The 19,048-nt window shown below is 41.2% G+C and overlaps 1 protein-coding gene and 1 long non-coding RNA gene across 5 annotated transcripts in view; one reads left to right on the top strand and one right to left on the bottom strand.

The window, feature by feature from the left end:
* Positions 1-19,048, bottom strand: part of ARHGEF26 (Rho guanine nucleotide exchange factor 26) — a 182,613-nt gene that overhangs the window by 27,643 nt on the left and 135,922 nt on the right. For 2 of the 4 annotated variants that reach the window (XM_073803695.1, XM_019934377.3), the window contains 3 exons: positions 10,933-11,000; positions 9,540-9,644; positions 501-2,715 (listed from right to left, as the gene is read on the bottom strand). In XM_073803695.1, coding sequence (XP_073659796.1) covers positions 2,573-2,715; positions 9,540-9,644; positions 10,933-11,000 — 316 coding nt within the window. In that variant the 3' untranslated portion in view covers positions 501-2,572. Of the gene's footprint in view, positions 1-500; positions 2,716-9,539; positions 9,645-10,932; positions 11,001-19,048 lie in introns of those variants that run through there. The other 2 variants (XM_073803694.1, XM_019934378.3) reach the window with 2 other exon arrangements.
* On the top strand, positions 2,710-17,282 carry LOC109549852 (uncharacterized). The gene is made up of 3 exons (XR_002176221.3): positions 2,710-2,852; positions 14,192-14,413; positions 16,704-17,282. It is a non-coding gene; the product is annotated as an uncharacterized lncRNA (long non-coding RNA).

Genomic DNA, 19,048 nt, shown 5'->3' on the forward strand with positions numbered 1-19,048 from the left:
AGAACCCAGCCAAGCAGTCCTAGACTTCTGACTACAGAACTGTGAGACCATACAGGAATGTCTTAAGCCACTAAGTTTGTGGAAATTTTATTCAGGAAAAGAAAATAACACGGAGTCATTCTTTGTCTTCCACCAAGATGCACAAGGTGGTGAAATGTCCCAAGCACAAAGGTTCAGACACTGAGTGGCCAAAATGAATGATAAGGTATATACTCCAAGGGTCAGCAGCAGTTAGGAAGCTATGAACTATTTGAGGTAAGCTGTTCAGTCATGCAGTTTTGTGGAAACTATAAGAAGAAACAGGATGGCCCAGTTCTTAAGAATGCCCCAGCCTTCTAGGGCAGCTAAGGCCCATATGTACCCAAAAAAGAAAGATCAGACACCTTCAATGTTAGCTGCAGATACCTTTTGAGTAGAACTCTGATTTGGCTCAAAATTCAGCAAACTATGTACTTAAATGAACACATCCTATAGTAAATTAAATCACATCAGCACGAAAGAACAAGTATATACAAAATCTTTATAAGCTCACATATTTTGCCAAAAGTGTACAAGCAATCTCAATTCATTGGGACAAAAATGAATATTTTTGTTCTCCACAGGTCACTGAATGAAGTCATTGTACAATTCAGAGAAGCTACTAAGTTTGAAAAACAATACTGTGTCATGTTCACGGCTGAACTGAAACACTGTGAATGAATTAATACCTGCCATAAAACAACACTTTATCTAATAACAGTATTAACCTGCTTGCTAAATAGGCTCTGATTTATAAGATGCACATATTCCAAAACTGTTCACCATCTCTACTGATAAATTAATTCACAGGATTCATATAGTTGCTTTTTAGTGTCAACAGGGTGTTAGCAAAAATAATACGAAATGGTCTCTTTGCAAGCAACACATTTATCTTCCTTCCTAAATGAAAACATTCCATTAGATTAGATTTCAGTTTGTTAGCTTCTCCTCCAGAAATTCTGTGACATCAAAGAGGAGATAGATTTCTTGTTTTACCAAACCCAAGACCTTGCTTGCTGGGTCCACTGCTATTCTCCATTGACAGACTGGCCCAGAACTCAAGGAGCTCGGGGCCTGGCATGTCTTTATACTCAGAAATGTGTGCATTGATAAAGGAGAGCAATCCACAGGCGAGGCAGCTGCAGATGCCCCCTGCAGGCTCACTGCTGCAGTGACAGGACACAGAGCATGTGGGCTGAGCACACTCACCTCCCGCACTGGGCTTCTGCAGAGTTACTCACAGTTGAGTAACTGGTTGGCAGTCAGTGGCTGGGGACATGTCACACATGGATCTGAGTCCTTGAATGATGTACCCTTTGCCAGGTTTTACCCCTCCATGAAAGAGAATGGAGTACAGAGGGAACGTAGCTGCCAGTAAAAAAATCACTCCTCCCCTCACTTTTCCAAACCCTCCAATTCCCTCTTTATGAAACGTACTATTACAATGACTTTTCTCTCTCCTTGCATCAGTGGAAGAAATAAAGTTCTACAGACACCCGCAGTTAAGAGAGACTTCAAATCCAGCAAGCAAAGCCTTTAGTGCAAATAAAATGAGTTCCCATTAAGGTCAAAATGTTATGTTGCAACTAGGTACACCATGTTGCCTTCTTGATACCTTTTAAGGTGCAATTTTATCTTCCTTGAGATTGTTAAAATGTGTTTCAGCCAATTTCCTTTTGGAAATGGGAGTAGGAACAGTCAAAAACCGTACATTATTGAAGGCAAAGCAGCCTCACGTCAGTTTATCATCTCATATAGGTCTATTTTTAAAAAGTACGACCCCTGTCCTATATTCAGGATTTTCTCACATATATGAACCATCTAAATTCTATATTGTTAGAGTAGCTTAAGTTTTATTAGAATATACTTACCAAAGACCGAAGTTGGGTGAGATGGATTTTTTTAAAAAATCTTTAAGGCTCCTTACTTCCCTTCTAATGAGGAAAGAGGTGGAAAAAATTCAAGTGTCAATTTCCCTTTCCTGGGAAGAGGTTTAGAAAAACTGAGCTCACCTTCAGAACTCTACCAGTTCCTTTTGAAATCAAGAAAGCATTAGCATCAGATCTAAAATATAAGAGGCAGGAGCAATATTTACAAAACTGGGTATTCCTTAAAGATATAAAACCTTGCTAATACTGGAAGAACCATACGAAGGAGATGTTTAAAGAGGGATAGCATACATTCTTGGTTAAGTGAGGATAGAGAAAACCAGAATACAGCATCTTACATATATATATATTTTTTTTTTATGCCAGAACATGATACAACTAGGAGTAGCTGAGGCTGCCTCATCCCTGAAGTGGACTGCTCAGCTATTCTGTTTACCTAAAGAGGTTTGCAAAAGGATTGCTGTGCACAAACTGAGCTTCGTGGATTAACTATCCAGTAGCTGTTCTCCTGAGAGAACAGAACCACCTGGCAAGCTTAAAGGCAAGTGTTTCCTTTCTTTTAATTAAATAGGCTGTGTTAAAATTAACATCAAAACCGGCCTTGAATCAACCAGCCCACCATGATGTAGTGCAAATCTCCCAGTGACAAAATACCATCAGAGAGGCTACACGTTGGTCTCCAGCCCCAGCAAACGTCCCATTCTCTCCACATTCTTATCAATTGTAGCTTGACATGTTATCTCCTTGGCACATTCCATAGGAAACCAGCCCCTTTCTCCATCTCGCAGTCTTTCCCCTTCATACCAGCCTGCAAAGAAGAGCAGAGTCCTCATGGGGCACCAAGTATTTGGATGAATCTTGACTGTTCAGCTCCGAGGGAGGACGATATGGGCATATTTCAGAGGCAGTATCCTGCCCCAGGTTGGGTACCACGGATGATGCAAGGTGAGAGAGAGAGGTGGAACGGGGGAAAGGTTTCAAGAGGGACTCAATGGCATATCATGATGAGAGGCAGAACATGATCAGAGGCCCTGAAGTGAGGTGTCTAGGAGAGTATTGAGCTTGGGCTCAATTGCAGAAAGGGATGATGTTTTGGGTAGGAAGAACATGACTTTTATTTTTTTACTTTATTGAAGTATAGTTGATTTACAGTGTTCTGTTAGTTTCAGATGTATAGCAAAGTGTTTCAGTTATACACACATATATATATATATCTATCTTTTTCAGACTCTTTTCCCTTATAGGTTTTTACAATTATTGAGTATAATTCCCTATGCTATATAGTAGGTCTTTGTTGGTTATCTGTTTTATATATAGTAGTGTGTATATGTTAATCCCAAACTCCTAATTTATCCCTCCTGCCCCCAACCCTTCCCCTGTAGTAACCTAAGTTTGTTTTCTATGTCTTTGGGTCTGTTTCTGTTTTGTATACAAGTTCATTTGTATCTTTTTTTAGATTCCACATGTAAGTGAAATCATATATTTCTCTGTCTGGCTTATACTTCACTTAGTATGATAATCTTGAGCTATAGCCATGTTGCTGTAAATGGCATTATTTAATTCCTTTTTATGGCTGAATAGTATTCCATTGTATACATGTACCACATCTTTTTTTTTTTTTTTTGCGGTACACGGGCCTCTCACTGTTGTGGCCTCTCCTGTTGCAGAGCATAGGCTCCGGACGCGCAGGCTCAGCGGCCATGACTCACGGGCCCAGCCGCTCCGTGGCATGTGGGATCCTCCCGGACCACGGCATGAACCCGTGTCCCCTGCATCAGCAGGCAGACTCTCAACCACTGTGCCACCAGGAAAGCCCACATGTATCTTTTTGAATTATGGTTTTCTCCAGATATATGCCCAGGAGTGGAATTGCTAGATCGTATGGTAGCTCTATTTTTAGTTTTTTAAGGAACCTCCATATTGTTCTCCATAGTGGCTGCACCAATTTATATTCCCACCAACAGTGTAGGAGGTTGCCTTTTCTCCACACCCTCTCTAGCATTTACTTGTAGGCTTTTTAATGATGGCCATTCTGATCGGAGTGAGGTGACCTCATTGTAGTTTTGATTTGCATTTCTCTAATAATTAGTGATGTTGAGCATCTTTTCATGTGCTTTTTAGCCATCTGTATGTCTTCTTTGGAGAAATGTCTATTTAGATCTTCTGCCCATTTTTTGATTGGGTTGTTTGTATTTTTGATACTGAACTGTAAGAGCTGTTTGTATATTTTGGAGATTAATCCCTTGTCAGTTGCATCATTTGCGAATATCTTCCCCCATTCCATAGGTTGTGTTTTCATTTTGTTTATGGTTTCCTTTGCTGTGCAAAACCTTTTAAGTTTAATTAGGTCCCATTTGTTTATTTTTGTTCTTCCATTATTCTAAGAAAGAGATCCAAAAAGATTGCTATTATTTATGTCAGAGTGTTCTGCCTATGTTTTCCTCTAGTAGTTTTTATCATCTGGTCTTACATTTAGGTCTTTAATCCATTTTGACTTTCTTTTTGTGTGTGGTGTTAGAGAATGTTCTATTTTCATGCTTTTGCATGTAGCTGTCCAGTTTTCCCAGCACCACTTATTGAAGAGACTGTCTTTTCTCCATTGTGTATTCTTGCTTCCTTTGTTGTAGATTAAGTGGTCATAGGTGCATGGGTTTATTTCTGTGTTTTCTAACCTGTTACATTGATCTATGTGCTGTTTTTGTGCCTGTACCGTACTGTTTTGATTACTGTAGCTTTACAGTATAGTCTGAAGTCAGGAAGCCTGATTTCTCCAGCTCTCTTTTCTTTGGCTATGCATGGTATTTTGTGTTTCCACACAAATTGTAAAATTTTTTGTTCTAGTTCTGTGAAAAATGTCATTGGTAATTTGATAGAGGTTGTGTTGAATCTGTAGATTGCCTTGGCTCGCAGAGTCATTTTGACAACATTGTTTCTTCCAATCCAAGAACACAGTATACCTTTCCATCTGTTGGTGTCATTTTCAATTTCTTTTATCAGCATCTTATAGTTTTCAGAGTACAGGTATTTTGTCTCCTTAGGTAGGTGTATTCCTACGCATTTTATTCTTATTGATGCAATGGTAAATGGGATTCTTTCCTTAATTTCTCTTTCTGATCTTTTGCTATTAGTGTATAGAAATGCAACAGATTTCTGTGTATTAATTTGTATCCTGTGACTTTACTGAATTCACTGATGAGCTCTAGTAGTTTTCTGGTAGCATCTTTAGGATTTTCTATTTATAGTGTCATGTCATCTGCAAACAGTGACAGTTTTACTTCTTCTTTTCCAATTTGGATTCCTTTTTTTTTCATCTGATTGCTGTGGCTAGGACTTCTAAAACTATGTTGAATTAAAGTGGTGAAAGTGGACATCCTCGTCTTGTTCCTGATCTTAGAAGAAATACTTTCAGCTTTTCACCATTGAGTATGATGTTAGCTGAGGGTTTGTATCAGGATGATCATGGCCTCATAGAGTGAGTTTGGAAGTGTTCCGTCGCAGTTTTTTGGAATAGTTTCAGAAGGATATGTGTTAACTCTTCACTAGATGTTTGGTAGAATTCGCCTGTGATGCCATCTGGTCCTGGACTTTCGTTTATTCAGAGTTTCTAAAACACAGATTCAATTTCAGTACTTGTAATTGGTCTGTGCATGTTTTCTACTTCTTCCTCATTCAGTCTTGGGAGATTGCACCTTTCTAAGAATTTGTCCATTTCTTCTAGGTTATCCAATTTATTTGCATATAGTTGCTTGTAGTAGTCTCTCATGGGCCTTTGTATTTCCATGGTGTCAGCTATAACTTCTTTTTTTTTTTGCGGTATGTGGGCCTCTCACTGTTGTGGCCTCTCCCGTTGTGGAGCACAGGCTCCGGACACGCAGGCTCAGCAGCCATGGCTCACGGGCCCAGGCACTCCACGGCTTATGGGATTTTCCTGGACCAGGGCACGAACCTGTGTCCCCTGCATCGGCAGGCAGACTCTCAACCACTGCGCCACCAGGGAAGCTCCTATAACTTCTTTTTAATTTCTAATTTTATTGATTTGGGCCCTTCCTTTTTTTCTTGATGAGTCTGGCTAAAGGTTTATCAATTCTGTTTATCTTTTCAAAGAACCAGCTTTTAGTTTCATTGACCTTTTCTATTGTTTTCTTAGTCTCTATTTCTGCTTTGATATTTATGATTTCTTTCCTACTACTAATTTTGGGTTTTGTTCTTTCTCTAGTTGCTTTAGGTGTGAGGTTAGGTAGGTTATTTGAGATTTTTCTTGTTTCCTGAGGTAAGCTTGTATCACTATAAACTATTCCTCTTAGAACTGCATCCCATAGGGTTGGATCATCATGTTTTCATTTTCATTTGTCTTTAGGTATTTTTTGATTTCCTCTGATTTCTTCAGAGATCCATTGGTTGTTTAGTAGCATATTGTTTAGCCTCCACACGTTGGTGTTTTTTTCTTGTAGTTGATTTCTAATCTCATAGTGTCGTGGTCAGAAAAGATGCCTTGATATTATTTCAATTTTTTAAAATTTACCAAAGCTTGCTTTGTGGCCCAGCATGTGATCTACCTTGGAGAATGTTCTATGTACACTTGAAAGAATGTGTATTCTGCTGCTTTCAGATGGAATGCTCTATAAATATCAATTAAGTCGATGTCTAGAGTGTCATATAAGGCCTGTTTCCTTATTGATTTTCTGTCTGAATGATCAGTCCATTGATGTGAGGTGTTAAAGTCCCCCACTATTATAGTGTTACTGTCAGTTTCTCCCTTTACAGCTGTTAGCATTTGCCTTATATATTGAGGTGATCCTATGCTGAGTGCATATGTATTTACAATTTTTCTATCTTCTTCTTGGATTGATCCCTTGATCATTATGTAGTGTCCTTTTTTTGGTCTTTTTTAACAGTCTTTATTTTAAAGTCCATTTTGTCTGATATGAGTATTGCTACTCCAGCTTTCTTTGATTTGGAAATCCTTTTGCATGGAATTCCCTTTTCCATCCCCTCACTTTCAGTCTGTACGTGTCTCTAGATCTGAAGTGGGTCTCTTGTAGACAGCCTGTATACGGGTTTTGTTTTTGTATCCATTCAGCCAGCCTATGTCTTTTGGTTGGAGCGTTTAATCCATTTACGTTTAAGGTAACAATATGTTACCTTATTGCTATTTTGTTAATTGTTTTGGATTTGTTTTTGTAGGTCTTTTTCCTTCTTTTCTCTTTTGTTCTCTTGTGATTTGATGATTATCTTTAGTGTTGTTTGGATTCTTTTTTTGTGTGTATATCTATTATACATTTTTGGTTACCATGAGGTTTTCATATAGCAGTCCATATATATACATGATTGTTTTAAGTTGCTGATCTCTTAATTTCAAATGCATTCCAAATATCCTGCATTTGTACTCTCCTCTCATGATTACTGATTTAGATATATTTCTGTGTGGATGATTTCCTACCTTTACTGTATGTTTGCCTTTACCGGTAAGCTTTCCCATTTTGTAATTTTCTTGTTTCTAGTTGTAGCCTTTTCTTTACTGCCTAGAGTAGTTCCTTTAGCATTTGTTGTAAAGCTGGTTTGGTGGTGCTCAATTCTCTTAGCTTTTGCCTGTCTATAAAGCTTCTGACTTCTCCATCAAATCTAAATGAGAACCTTGCTGGGTAGAGTATTCTTGGTTGTGGGTTTTTCCCTTCCATCACTTTAAATATACCATGCCACACTCTTCTGGTTTGCAGAGTTTCTGCTGAAAAATCAGCTGATAACCTTATGGGGATTCTCTTATATCTTTCATTTTTGTCAATTTGATTACTGTGTGTCTCAGTGTCTTCTTCCTTAGGTTTATCCTGTATGGGACTCTGTGCTTCCTGGACTTGAGTGACTATTTCATTTCTCGTGTTAGGGAATTTTTCAGCTATTATCTCTTAAAATATCTTCTCAGGACCTTTCTTCTTCTGGGACCCCTATAATGCAAATGTTGGTGCATTTGATGTTGTCCCAGGTCTCTTGTACTGTCTTCATTTCTTTTCATTCTTTTTTCTTTATTCTGTTCTGTGGCAGTGATTTCTACCACTCTGTCTTCCAGCTCACTTATCAATTCTCCTGCCTCATTTATTCTGCTATTGATTCCTTCTAGGTGCACTTTTCATTTCAATTACTGTATTCTTCAACTCTGTTTGGTTGTTCTTATCTTTTCTAACTCTTTGTTAAAAACTTCTTGTAACTTCTAGCTCTGTGCATCTATTTTCCCACATTCTTGGATCATCTCTACGATCATCACTTGGAATTCTTTCTTAGGTAGATTGCCTATCTCTGCGTCAGGTAAGTTGTTTTTCTGGGCTTTTATCTTGTTCCTTCATTCTGGAACATATTCCTCTGCCATCTCACTTTGTTTAAATTTCTATTAGTATTTTTATGTATGAGGAAAGTTAGTTATGTTTCTCAACACTGGAGAAGTGGCCCTCTATAGGGGATGTCCTGTGTGTTTCAGCAGTACACTCCCCTCTCATCACCCAAGGGCCAGGGACCAACTGGTCTCAGGGTAGGTTCTGATCTGCATTTGTGTAGTCGGTTCTGCAGGCTGCTGGATCGTAGCTTTCCTGCTTCTGGTGTCTGCCCCTGGTGAAGTGGGCTGGATCTTGGCCCTCTGGAGGCAGAGCCGTGTCATGGGGTGGGTCTCGAGTTCCCTGTGGGTTCAGGAAGTCTTTAGGCGGCCTGTCTGCTGATGGGTGGGGCTGTGTTCCTACCCTGTTGGTCGTTTGGCCTGAGGTGTCCCATTACTGGAACCGACAGGCTGTTGGGTGGAGCCAGGTCTTGGTACTAATGAGCCAATATGTCATCCACCAGGATTGTTCATGTGGTTGAATGTAACCCAGTATGTCTGTCTGCCACCAGTGTCTATGTCCCCACAGTAGGCCAAAGCCAACCCCCACTTCCAAGGAGCCCCTCTAAGACCCACAGGTAGTGACTTCATAGGAGCCTGGGCCAGACCTGCTTTTGCCCTGGGTCCTGGTGCACACGAGACCTTGTGTGAGCCCTCCAAGAGCAAAGTTTCTGTTTCCCGCATTCCTGTGGAGCTCCTGCACTCAAGCCCCATTGGCTTTCAAAGCCAGATGCTCTGGGGGCTGCTCTTCCTATATGCCAGAGCCTGGGGAGCCTGACATGGGGCTCAGAACTCTCACTTCTGTGGGAAAACTCCTGTGATATGATTGTTCTCCAGTTTGTGGGACACCCACTTGGCAGGGGGGGGGGTATAGGATTTGATTATATCACGAGCGCACCTCTCCTACTGTCTCATTAGGTTTCTTCTTCATGCCTTTGGATACAGAAAATCTTTTTTGGTAGGCTCCAGTCCTTTTTTTTTTATCAACGGTTGTTCAGCAATTAGCTGTGATTTTGGTATGCTCGTGAGAAGAGGTGAGCTTACGAGTCCTTCTACTCTGCCATCTTGTCTCCCAACTGACTTTTATTTTCTAAGTGAACAACCATGTGACCGGATCCTATTAAAAAAACATTTAGAAGCAATAAAGTGTAGATAAAGGAGAGGCAGGCGCATATGAGGAAACCAAAGGGATAGGGAATATAAGCAGTGATCACAAAATGAGACCCTGAACACTGGTCCACCAGCGCCCCCATCAGAACACTCCCACTCACCATCGCTGACACACTGATAAATGAGGACCACGTCCGCCACCTGCAGGGAGAGTTCATCTGGTTGCTTGGCAGTAAATGATCTAATGATTTCCACTTGGGTCAGTGCTAAGGGCAAAAGGGGACATAATGAACTTCCGGTAGCAGTGGAAAAACAAAACAGGTACAAATCAATATTCTGCATTCACTTAGTCTTTCTGTGCAATCAGAGCCAGCACAGATAGAAACAAGGTAGACTCCTAAAAAGCAGAAAATCTTTCCCAGGAATTCTCTTACTTGGCTAAGAGCTTTAGGATTTTTAGAAGCTCAGAATTGAGAGAGGCCTTTTACGATACATGAATCCCCTCAAAAATAGCCTTGATAAGAAGTCATTAGATACATCACACAATAGAGCAGAAAACAGTCACTGGGCATTGGGGAAACTGAGTCAAGATAGATTAGGTATGTGCCAAGGCCATGAGGATAAAATCCAAAATCTATCCAGTGCTCCTGGCTCTCATCCAGGGTGCTCCCCCAGCCCACCCAACAGCACATAAAAGCTGCCAGAGTTTAGAAATAAAAGGAGCTCCAAGCAAAAGTTGGTTAGAAAACATTTTAGTTTCCCCCAAATTCTCGATCATAACAAATCAGTTTTTACTTCAGTGACTTGCTACTAGCTGGCCTGAGTTTTTACTCGGTTTTTTTACTATGAAACTTGATTCCAGAGAACTTTCAAACCAGTCTCTTCAGCTCTGACTAAGCAAAGCTATGATTTTTGAGTGCTCCAGGAATCCACTTTTGCTGCCCTAATTCTTTGAATTTGACCTTCCAGCTGGAATCATGCAGAGCAGCATAACAAGATGCTCAGCATATGACACTAATCTTTACTGTACCAGTACCGAGTTCCCTAGAAAAATAAAATATATTTTTTAATATTAATTTAAAAAAAAGTCAAAAGGAAGGGTAAAGTAATTTACCTTAAGGTTAAAAATCCATTTCAGCTTAGATTCACACTGTCAGTATGGAGAAGGCTTAAACATGCTACTATTGCCCATAACAGCTAGAAATGTAAGAGCTTTATAGTATAAGCAGGGCTTTCAATGTAAATTTAACTTCATCCTCACTATCATAACGCCGTGTTGTATATAATAATGCACCTAACTTGCAGATGATTTGAGAGGCTCAGAAAGGCTATGCAGTGATCTGCCATGTCTACACAGCAAAGAACTGCACTTTGAATTCAGTCCCCTTGACTTCCAAAGCAGGGAGCATCCAGAGCTGAGGTGGGGCGGCAGGAAGGAAATCTTGGAGAAAACTTACAAAGCAGGTACTGTGGAGGTTAACCACTAATAACCCAGCGACCAGCAGGGGGCAGAGCCCTCCACGTTCCAGAGCAGACGGCTCTCCAGGTACTTACAGGTTCGGTCCGGAGGCTGCTTCCCGCTGCTGTGTCCCAGGGCAGTTATCCAGCGGGCTCGCTCACTCCTAAACACAGAGGGCAGATCCGTTGAGAGATTCAGTGGTGCTTAGACACAGAATGAAGTATGTTCTAGAATGCAAAGGCATTCCCTGAAAACAGGGCAGACATGCTCTAGAGAGGTAAGTGGCTGGCCTTCAAAGCTAGGGTAAGAGTTATTTAAAAATGAAAAACAATTACTAAAATAAAAATGATCATCTGGGAAATCTCAAATAGGCCTCAAATGAGTCATTGTCAAAAGATTCTGAATGAATTTAGCTTGTTATTAAGTGGAATTTCTCATATAACAGTTTACCATTTAACAAATATCTGATTACACTAATACATTATAATCACAAAAAGATATTTCATACACTCACAATCTGATGTTTAACATTTCAAAAAAGTAAATTTCATTTAAAAAAATCCTAGTAAATCAGTCTCTCGCCACTCCCTCCCCTTTTCCTTCCCCCACACTCACAACCCATTTCCACATAAATGAGAAACCTGACATTATTTAAAGTTGTTCTGTTCCTCATACAACAAATGTTGCCAAGTATGAGCCTTAGTGAAATAGAAATTCTTTGTTCTCAAATGCTTAAAATAATTTAGTGATTACAGGAAAAAAAATTTTTTTAAGATAAAAAACAACCAAAAGCTTTTAAACAATATTAAGCTACAATTACATGAAACAGAATAATTATTTAACTAAAGGATCAAAAGTTTCAGATGAGCAAGCATTACTCCATAATATAGTAACCAGGTTTTAGATTTGGAAAGTCAAGTATTAGCACTGTGATTAAATAAATCACACACACATACACACTTGAAAATCTTTTAAGAAGCATTTACATGGCAGATACAGCACCTGACATCCATTATTTCCCGTAAGCTTCCCAAAAGCCTGTTTAAGGGATGAGAAGACTGCACAGAAGTTCAGAGGTAAGCGACCCAAACGAAAGGTCAGTTTCTACTATGCCACTCTACCTTCTTAAGAAGGGATGCCTTATAGAAATAAAAAATAAAAATTTTAAAAAAGAAATGAGACCTAATCAAACTTACAAGCTTTTGCACAGCAAAGGAAACCAGAAAAAAAAAAGACAACCTATGGAATGGGAGAAAATATTTGCAAATGATGCAACTGACAAGGGCTTAATCTCCAAAATATACAAACAGCTCATGCAACTCAATATCAAAAAAGAAACAACCCAATTGAAAAATGGGCAGAAGATCTAAATAGACATTTCTCCAAAGAAGACATACAGATGGCCAACAGGCACAAAGACAAGACGCTCAACATTACTAATCATTAGAGAAATGCAAATCAAAACTACAATGAGGTATCACCTCACACCGGTCAGAATGGCCATCATTAAAAAGTCTACAAATAACAAATGCTGGAGAGGGTATGGAGAAAAGGGAACCCTCCTACACTGTTGGTGGGAATATAACTTTGTGCAGCCACTATGGAAAACAGTATGGAGGTTTCTCAGAAAACTAAAAATAGAACTACCATATGATCCAGCAATCCCACTCCTGAGCATATACCCGGACAAAACTCAAATTCAAAAAGATACATGCACCCCAATATTCATTGCAGCACTATTTACAATAGCCAAGACACGAAAGCAACCTAAATGTCCATTGACAGATGAATAAAGAGGATATGGTACATATATACAATGGAATATTACTCAGCCATAAAAAAGAATGAAATAATGCTATTTGCAGCAACATGGATGGACCCAGACATTATCATACTAAGTGAAGTAAGTCAGAAAGAGAAAGACAAATACCATATGATATCACTTATATGTGGAATCTAAAATATGGCACAAATGAACCTATCTCTAAAACAAACAGACTCAGATATAGAGATCAGACTTGTGGTTGTCGGGGGGAGGGGGGAAAGGGAGAGATGGATTGGGAATTTGGGGTTGGTAGATGCAAACTATTATATTTGGAATGGACAAACAACAGGTCCTACTGTATAGCACAGGGAACTATATCCAATCTCCTGGGATAAACCATAATGGAAAAGAATATTAATAAAAGAATGTAAACATGTGTAAAACTGAGTCACTCTGTTATACAGCAGAGATTGGCACTACACTGTAAAATCAACTATACTTAAATTTTTTAAAAAGTAAAAAAAAAAAAAAAAAAAGAGGATGCCTTTATGCCTGGTACTTTAAACAAAAAAACTTGGAGAAAAAAAATTTTTTTTCTCCCACAACGGCCTGCACCTAAAAGATGCTTCTCACCATCACTCTATCTTCACTCTGCGACGTGTATCCATCCTTCCATCCAGACAGAGCAGACTTCTTACAGTCTGGAGCTCAACATGCTATTCCACACCTTTCCTATTTGTTCTTCTCACTCTCAAGTACAACCTTCCTTCCCCCTGTTTTTACCGAGCTGGGCCCATTCATCATCCCTATTTGATTGCTTTATTGAAGAACACACACATAAAACACTGCACTAATCTTAAGTGTATACAGATCTGTGTTTACTTAGGTACAACCACGTACACATGCCCACAGATCAAGACACAGACATGCCAGGAGGTTCCTTTTTTGTCCCTTTCCAATCAGTAACCTCCTGCAAAGGTAACTGCTGTTCTGATTTCCATCACATAGACAAGTTTTGCCAATCTTGAACTTTATGAAAACGGAATCCTATAATATTGTCTACTTTGGTATCTGGCTTCTTTTGTTCAACACATCTAACTCAATATTGAAAACACAAGCCTCACCTCCTCCAGGTGGCCGCCTCTGATGTGTTAGCCCACACTTCCGTCCCCATCCCATTCTTGAGAATCCTGTTCTCACGCCCCCCCTCTGCACAGCTCTGTCACACTGCCTGGCAGCTGTAGGCCTCCTGAAGCCAGGCATCTTATCTCCGTAACTGCCTGCACATAACAGGAGCTCTGTAAACCCTGACCTCACTACTATATATATAGTATATACTATATATATATATATATATATATATATATAAATCACTCCTACTCATTGACCCCCGATCTTTTATGGACTTGTCTGTTTCTCTGACTGGGCCATACACTCCCCAAGGACAGTAACTGGATCTTGTTCTAAATAGCATAAGGGATCACATGTACGCCAGGTACTGTGCTTTTTTATATTTGGCGAGTACCATCTAGTCTAATCTTTACAACCGTCTTGCAAGTATTACCGTTATTATTCCCAATTTTTTTCAGAGGACGAAGCTGAAGTCTGAACTCTTAAGTACCTGCTCACAGTAAAACTGCTAAGTGGTAGAGTCAGAATATACGCCAGGCAGCCGGGGATCAAAGAGGTGGTGCCCCCTAGCAGGTGCTTACAAGATAACGAGGGACCGCAGGAAGGGTGGAAACTGCAGTCTGCTGAAAGACAGACTGACTTAAAAGAAGAAACTGAGGCTGGGTCCTGTAGTAATATGGGTAAGTAGTAATATGCACAGTTTATGCAAGTAGTAATATGCACAGTTTATGTAAAAACTGATGACACTGTCTTGCTTTTAAAAACTTTGTCTCTAATACAGGACAAAAAGACTTCAGGGTGGTTTTATAAGGAACAAGTAAAGCACGACCTCCTTTCAGCTAATCCCAAGCAAACACTTAAATCTTTGATATCTCTTTGTTGGGTAAGATTTTTACAATTCAGGCTCAACTAGAATTTCCAAAGTACAAAGGCAATTGAAAGCTAAACAATGTCTTAAGGATGGAAGAGCTGTTCGCCAAGAGTAACCTAAAACGATCCATTTGCGTCTCCACGTGCCATACCCAGACATGTCAGATTCATCTTTGGCTTACCATGACATTTTCACATGGCCCTAACTGCTGTCTGCAGTCCTTCTAGTCAGATCTCCCAGCCATGGACCGTCTCTGGCATTTGAGTGGCCGGTTTTAGGGGCAGCCTCACCCTGCAGCCAGTTTCTAGAAGTTCAGGTGAAATCTTTCACTCCTGTTGCATGCTGCCTGGATGCTAATGGCATCCCTTCGACAAGGCAGCCCCTCACAGGGGCTCCAGAGGACAGAGCAAGACAGTCCTTATTGCCTCAATGAAAGGAGCCGCTTCTTGAAATGGCTTCAATTGAATCAGTCCCACCCCCTCTGAGATGCCATTAAAACCACACGACATTACCCAGGGCTTCCGAGAGCCATGCCAAGGAGCCCCCTCCTATCATGAGGCAGAAAGCACTGCATCTCTAAAGCAGGGAGGAGACTCACTCCACATAAAATGGAACTCTAAGAACAAGAAAACCCCGGGCCTAGACATACCCATTATTAAATTTAGATATCAAGTCCAAGGCTCACACACAGACAGCTATTATCTCCAGGGACAGGTAAGGCAATCGACACGAATTCACAATCCACGCCACACCCAGCTTACTGAGATTTCCCTTTGCCCAAAGTGCCACAGTCAGCAATGCCGCTAATGGGGACCTGGGGCAGATCAACTTCTAAGGCGCTCCTGACCCCTCCCTTCCTTCAAACAACATTCACCAAGTCCCTGCCTCTACAGGAGTCCTGTGCCAGGCTGGGGCTGCCAAGTGAGTAAAATGGAGCCTCTTGCACTTCACAGCCTTCCTTCAATGAGGGAGCAGACGGAGCAAAAGACAAATGCACACAGAATCCAACACATTGTGCAATGTGCTGGGATGGCGCCCTCTCAATAAAACCCATCTGAGAGTTGAGAAGAGGCCCTTTCAACATAAATATCTGGAAGCGCAGTCCTTTCTCTCTGCACAGCATGAAATGATGTTCCTTACAGAACCATCCTGAAGCTCCCCACTCGGGAGTCAGCTGTCACAGTATCTTGTCCTGTCCCTCATATGATTGATTAAGCACCGTAGGTTTAAACTTAATTACACAAAGGTTGAAGATACAGCCAAGCTGGACTTCGCATTGAATACCAGGCATCTGCTAGAAAACACAGATCCACGCTAAGAAAGCAGAAAGCAGGGTTTGAAACAGAGGTTAGGACCGTCAATGAGACGGAATGGAACAAACGCCCACAAAGGGCTTCACCACTGGAGGGGGGTCTCCCTGGATTTTCAATAGAAGGGAAGAGACCTCAGCTGCTGTTTAACCTTTCTTTTGTCCCTTTAAAAATGGCATTTGACCAGATGTATACCTTTTGTGCTCCGTTTCACAGCCTACAAACTTACCTATGGTTCCTTGTGAAACTCCTGTACCCATGGCCTTTGGGAAAAAAGTCTTCCTAAGGAGTAGGATCATGGAGATGGCTGTTTTTGTTCATTCTCTCACACATTCAATTCAACGAGATGAGTTCAATAAGCTGATCCATTAAAGAAAACCCACAGGGCAAAAATCGTCCTCATGAATGCTGTGCAACAAAGCCTTATAAAGCTGGACACCAGCTCAACTTACTAATTTAAAAAATCTGGGCTTCCCTGGTGGCGCCGTGGTTGAGAGTCCGCCTGCTAATGCAGGGGACACGGGTTCGTGCCCCGGTCCGGGAAGATCCCACATGCCGCAGAGCGGCTGGGCCCGTGGGCCATGGCCGCTGAGCCTGCGTGTCCGGAGCCTGTGCTCCGTAACGGAAGAGGCCACAACAGTGAGAGGCCCAAGTACCGCAAAAAAAAAAAAAAAAAAAATCTAACCAAAGCGAAGTAGTTCCCCTAGCCCACTAAGAGTTCTAGAAATTTAGATTCCATGACATGTTATATAGTTAAATCAACTGTTTCCTGTTTATCATATCAAACAGCTCATGAGACCTAGTCTGGTCCAGAATCCTGAAGTTAACCTTAAGTGGATCAACTACCTGTTTCCTTGGAAAAAAGACCCACACCATCACCTGCTGTCCTGTTTTACTGGAGGTCAGTGATGAGGAATCACCAAAGATTTAAGTATCTTGACGGGCACTGTACAAATGTAAAAGATTATTGGACATAGATTCCAGATTCAACGAAGAAAAAAATACTACAATCTGTAATAAATACATTTTTTTCCATACAAATTGTGATCTCTATGTGGATTTTTCTTAAAGGATGAAGAGTATGTCAGACGTACTATTTACAATTTTATCCCATCCTATTTACTTCCTGTTAATTAAATCATTAACAGAAGCAGGAAGAGAGCAAAAGACTGCCTGCAAACAATGCCCCTTTATCAGGAGGGCCCAGGAATGGGTTGTCAGAATGGCTGACAGGACTATTAGGCATCTGGTTCAATTTGTGAGACAGAAACTTTGAGAAGGGCCTTTGCTTACAGCTTAAGGTGATTATATCTCATAGCTAAATAGAACGGGTGAAGAAAGTTTCCGTTCATTACTGAACGTGTCCTTGTGTCTCATCTCTGCACAGGCTGGACGCAAATGCCATCCAAATTCCATTATGGACGCAGGAAGCCAAGGACGCCACTTGCCACAGCGTTGCTCTGTGCCAGCTGCAGCTGTCTGGGCTTCATTTTAATGAAGGCAGACAAAGGGGGCTCTCGGCCTTGAACATTCCTCTTGCAAGGCCCAGAGGGAAAAATGACTTTAGTAAAACATTCCTCCTTTGTCCTTTTACCAAGGGGTGAGCTTCTGTATTTTCCACCAAACACTGTCTCATTAATAATGCAATGACCTAAGATCTTTAACAAGCAAACAGATATAACACAGTATGGCTTAGAGGTACACGCTAAAAAAAAAAGTTTAACTACATCCTTGACAGCAAATGTTGAAAAACAAGTGGAATTTAGATAAAACTTGCTCTAGCAGCACAAAACAAACAAACAAAAACCCCAGTGAATAGAGACATAGAGGAGCAGTATTTCTCTACATGCTGCTACCTTGCCTTGGATATAGAAAAGTAAATTGTATTAATTGTAGGGCAATTCCAAAAAAATATTTATTGGGAACCTGCTACATACAAAGTGAGACAAGGACAAAACTGAAGCTGAGTGTGGGGATTAGTAATAAAACTGTGAAGAACTGATTGGAGAGAAGAATGGTTAGGAGGCTTTGAGGGTGGTTCAAAAGATAAAGGATATATGGGTTGCCCTGGGAAGGAGGTAGTGGGATGGAAACATGTGGGAAGATGCAACAGCATTTCATACAGGAAGAACCAGTCCAGGGTGGATCTGTCCAGATCTAGAAGCATCAGAAATGACACCAAGTCTCCAGACTGGGTAACTTGAAATGGTGTCAAGGGTACCATTTACAGAAATGTGTGTGTCAGGGAAAGCGGAGCGTACTGATGATGACTGGTTCCAGACAGGCTGCATTTCTGAAGGGGAAGTGAAGAGGAAAGGTTACGTGTGGGAGAAAAACTAAGAGCACACAGATAACAGCTTGAGAACATCTCAAAAAGGGGGTTAGCGTCAGAGAGCTGGGCAGCTAACAAGATTAAATGATATTAGAGGTAAAGAAAGCGGAAGACTGGACTGCTGGGTGTGGTACCTAGGAAGCCACTGCTCATCTTCTGATGGAGCGCCCTCAACTGGGTGGCAGAGGAAGACGCCATACTGAAAACGGTCAAGGAGTAACTCAATATAGGGCGTCAGCTGCTCAAGCCAAAAACCCAAAGCATCATCGATTCCTCTCTTTCACTCACAGCCACCCCAACTCATCCTGTCCTTCAGTTGGTCCTGTTGTCTCCACCTCCACAATGTTAGGTTTCCATCTCCTCGCACAGACCACAGTCCATCCCAACATCAAGACTCCCCTGGATTGGGACTTCCCTGGTGGCGCGGTGGTTGAGAATCCACCTGCCAATGCAAGGGACACGGGTTCAAGCCCTGGTCCAGGAAGATCCCACATGCCGCAGAGCAACTAAGCCTGTGCGCCACAACTACTGAGCCCATGAGCCACAGCTACTGAGCCCATGCACCACAACTACTGAGCCTGCGCTCTAGAGCCCCATGCTCTGCAACAAGACAAGCCACCGCAATGAGAAGCCCACGCACCGCAACGAAGACCCAATGCAGCCAAAAATAAATTTAAAAATAAGTTTTTAAAAATCATTAAAAGACTCCCCTGGACTAATGCAACAGGACCCTAACTGCTCTCCCCATTGAAACTCCTGTGCCCACACCAGTCTTCCATGGAACTCCCCATGCCAGTCTACG

The sequence above is a fragment of the Tursiops truncatus genome, chromosome 4, assembly GCF_011762595.2.
Source record: "Tursiops truncatus isolate mTurTru1 chromosome 4, mTurTru1.mat.Y, whole genome shotgun sequence".
Lineage (NCBI taxonomy): Eukaryota > Metazoa > Chordata > Mammalia > Artiodactyla > Delphinidae > Tursiops > Tursiops truncatus.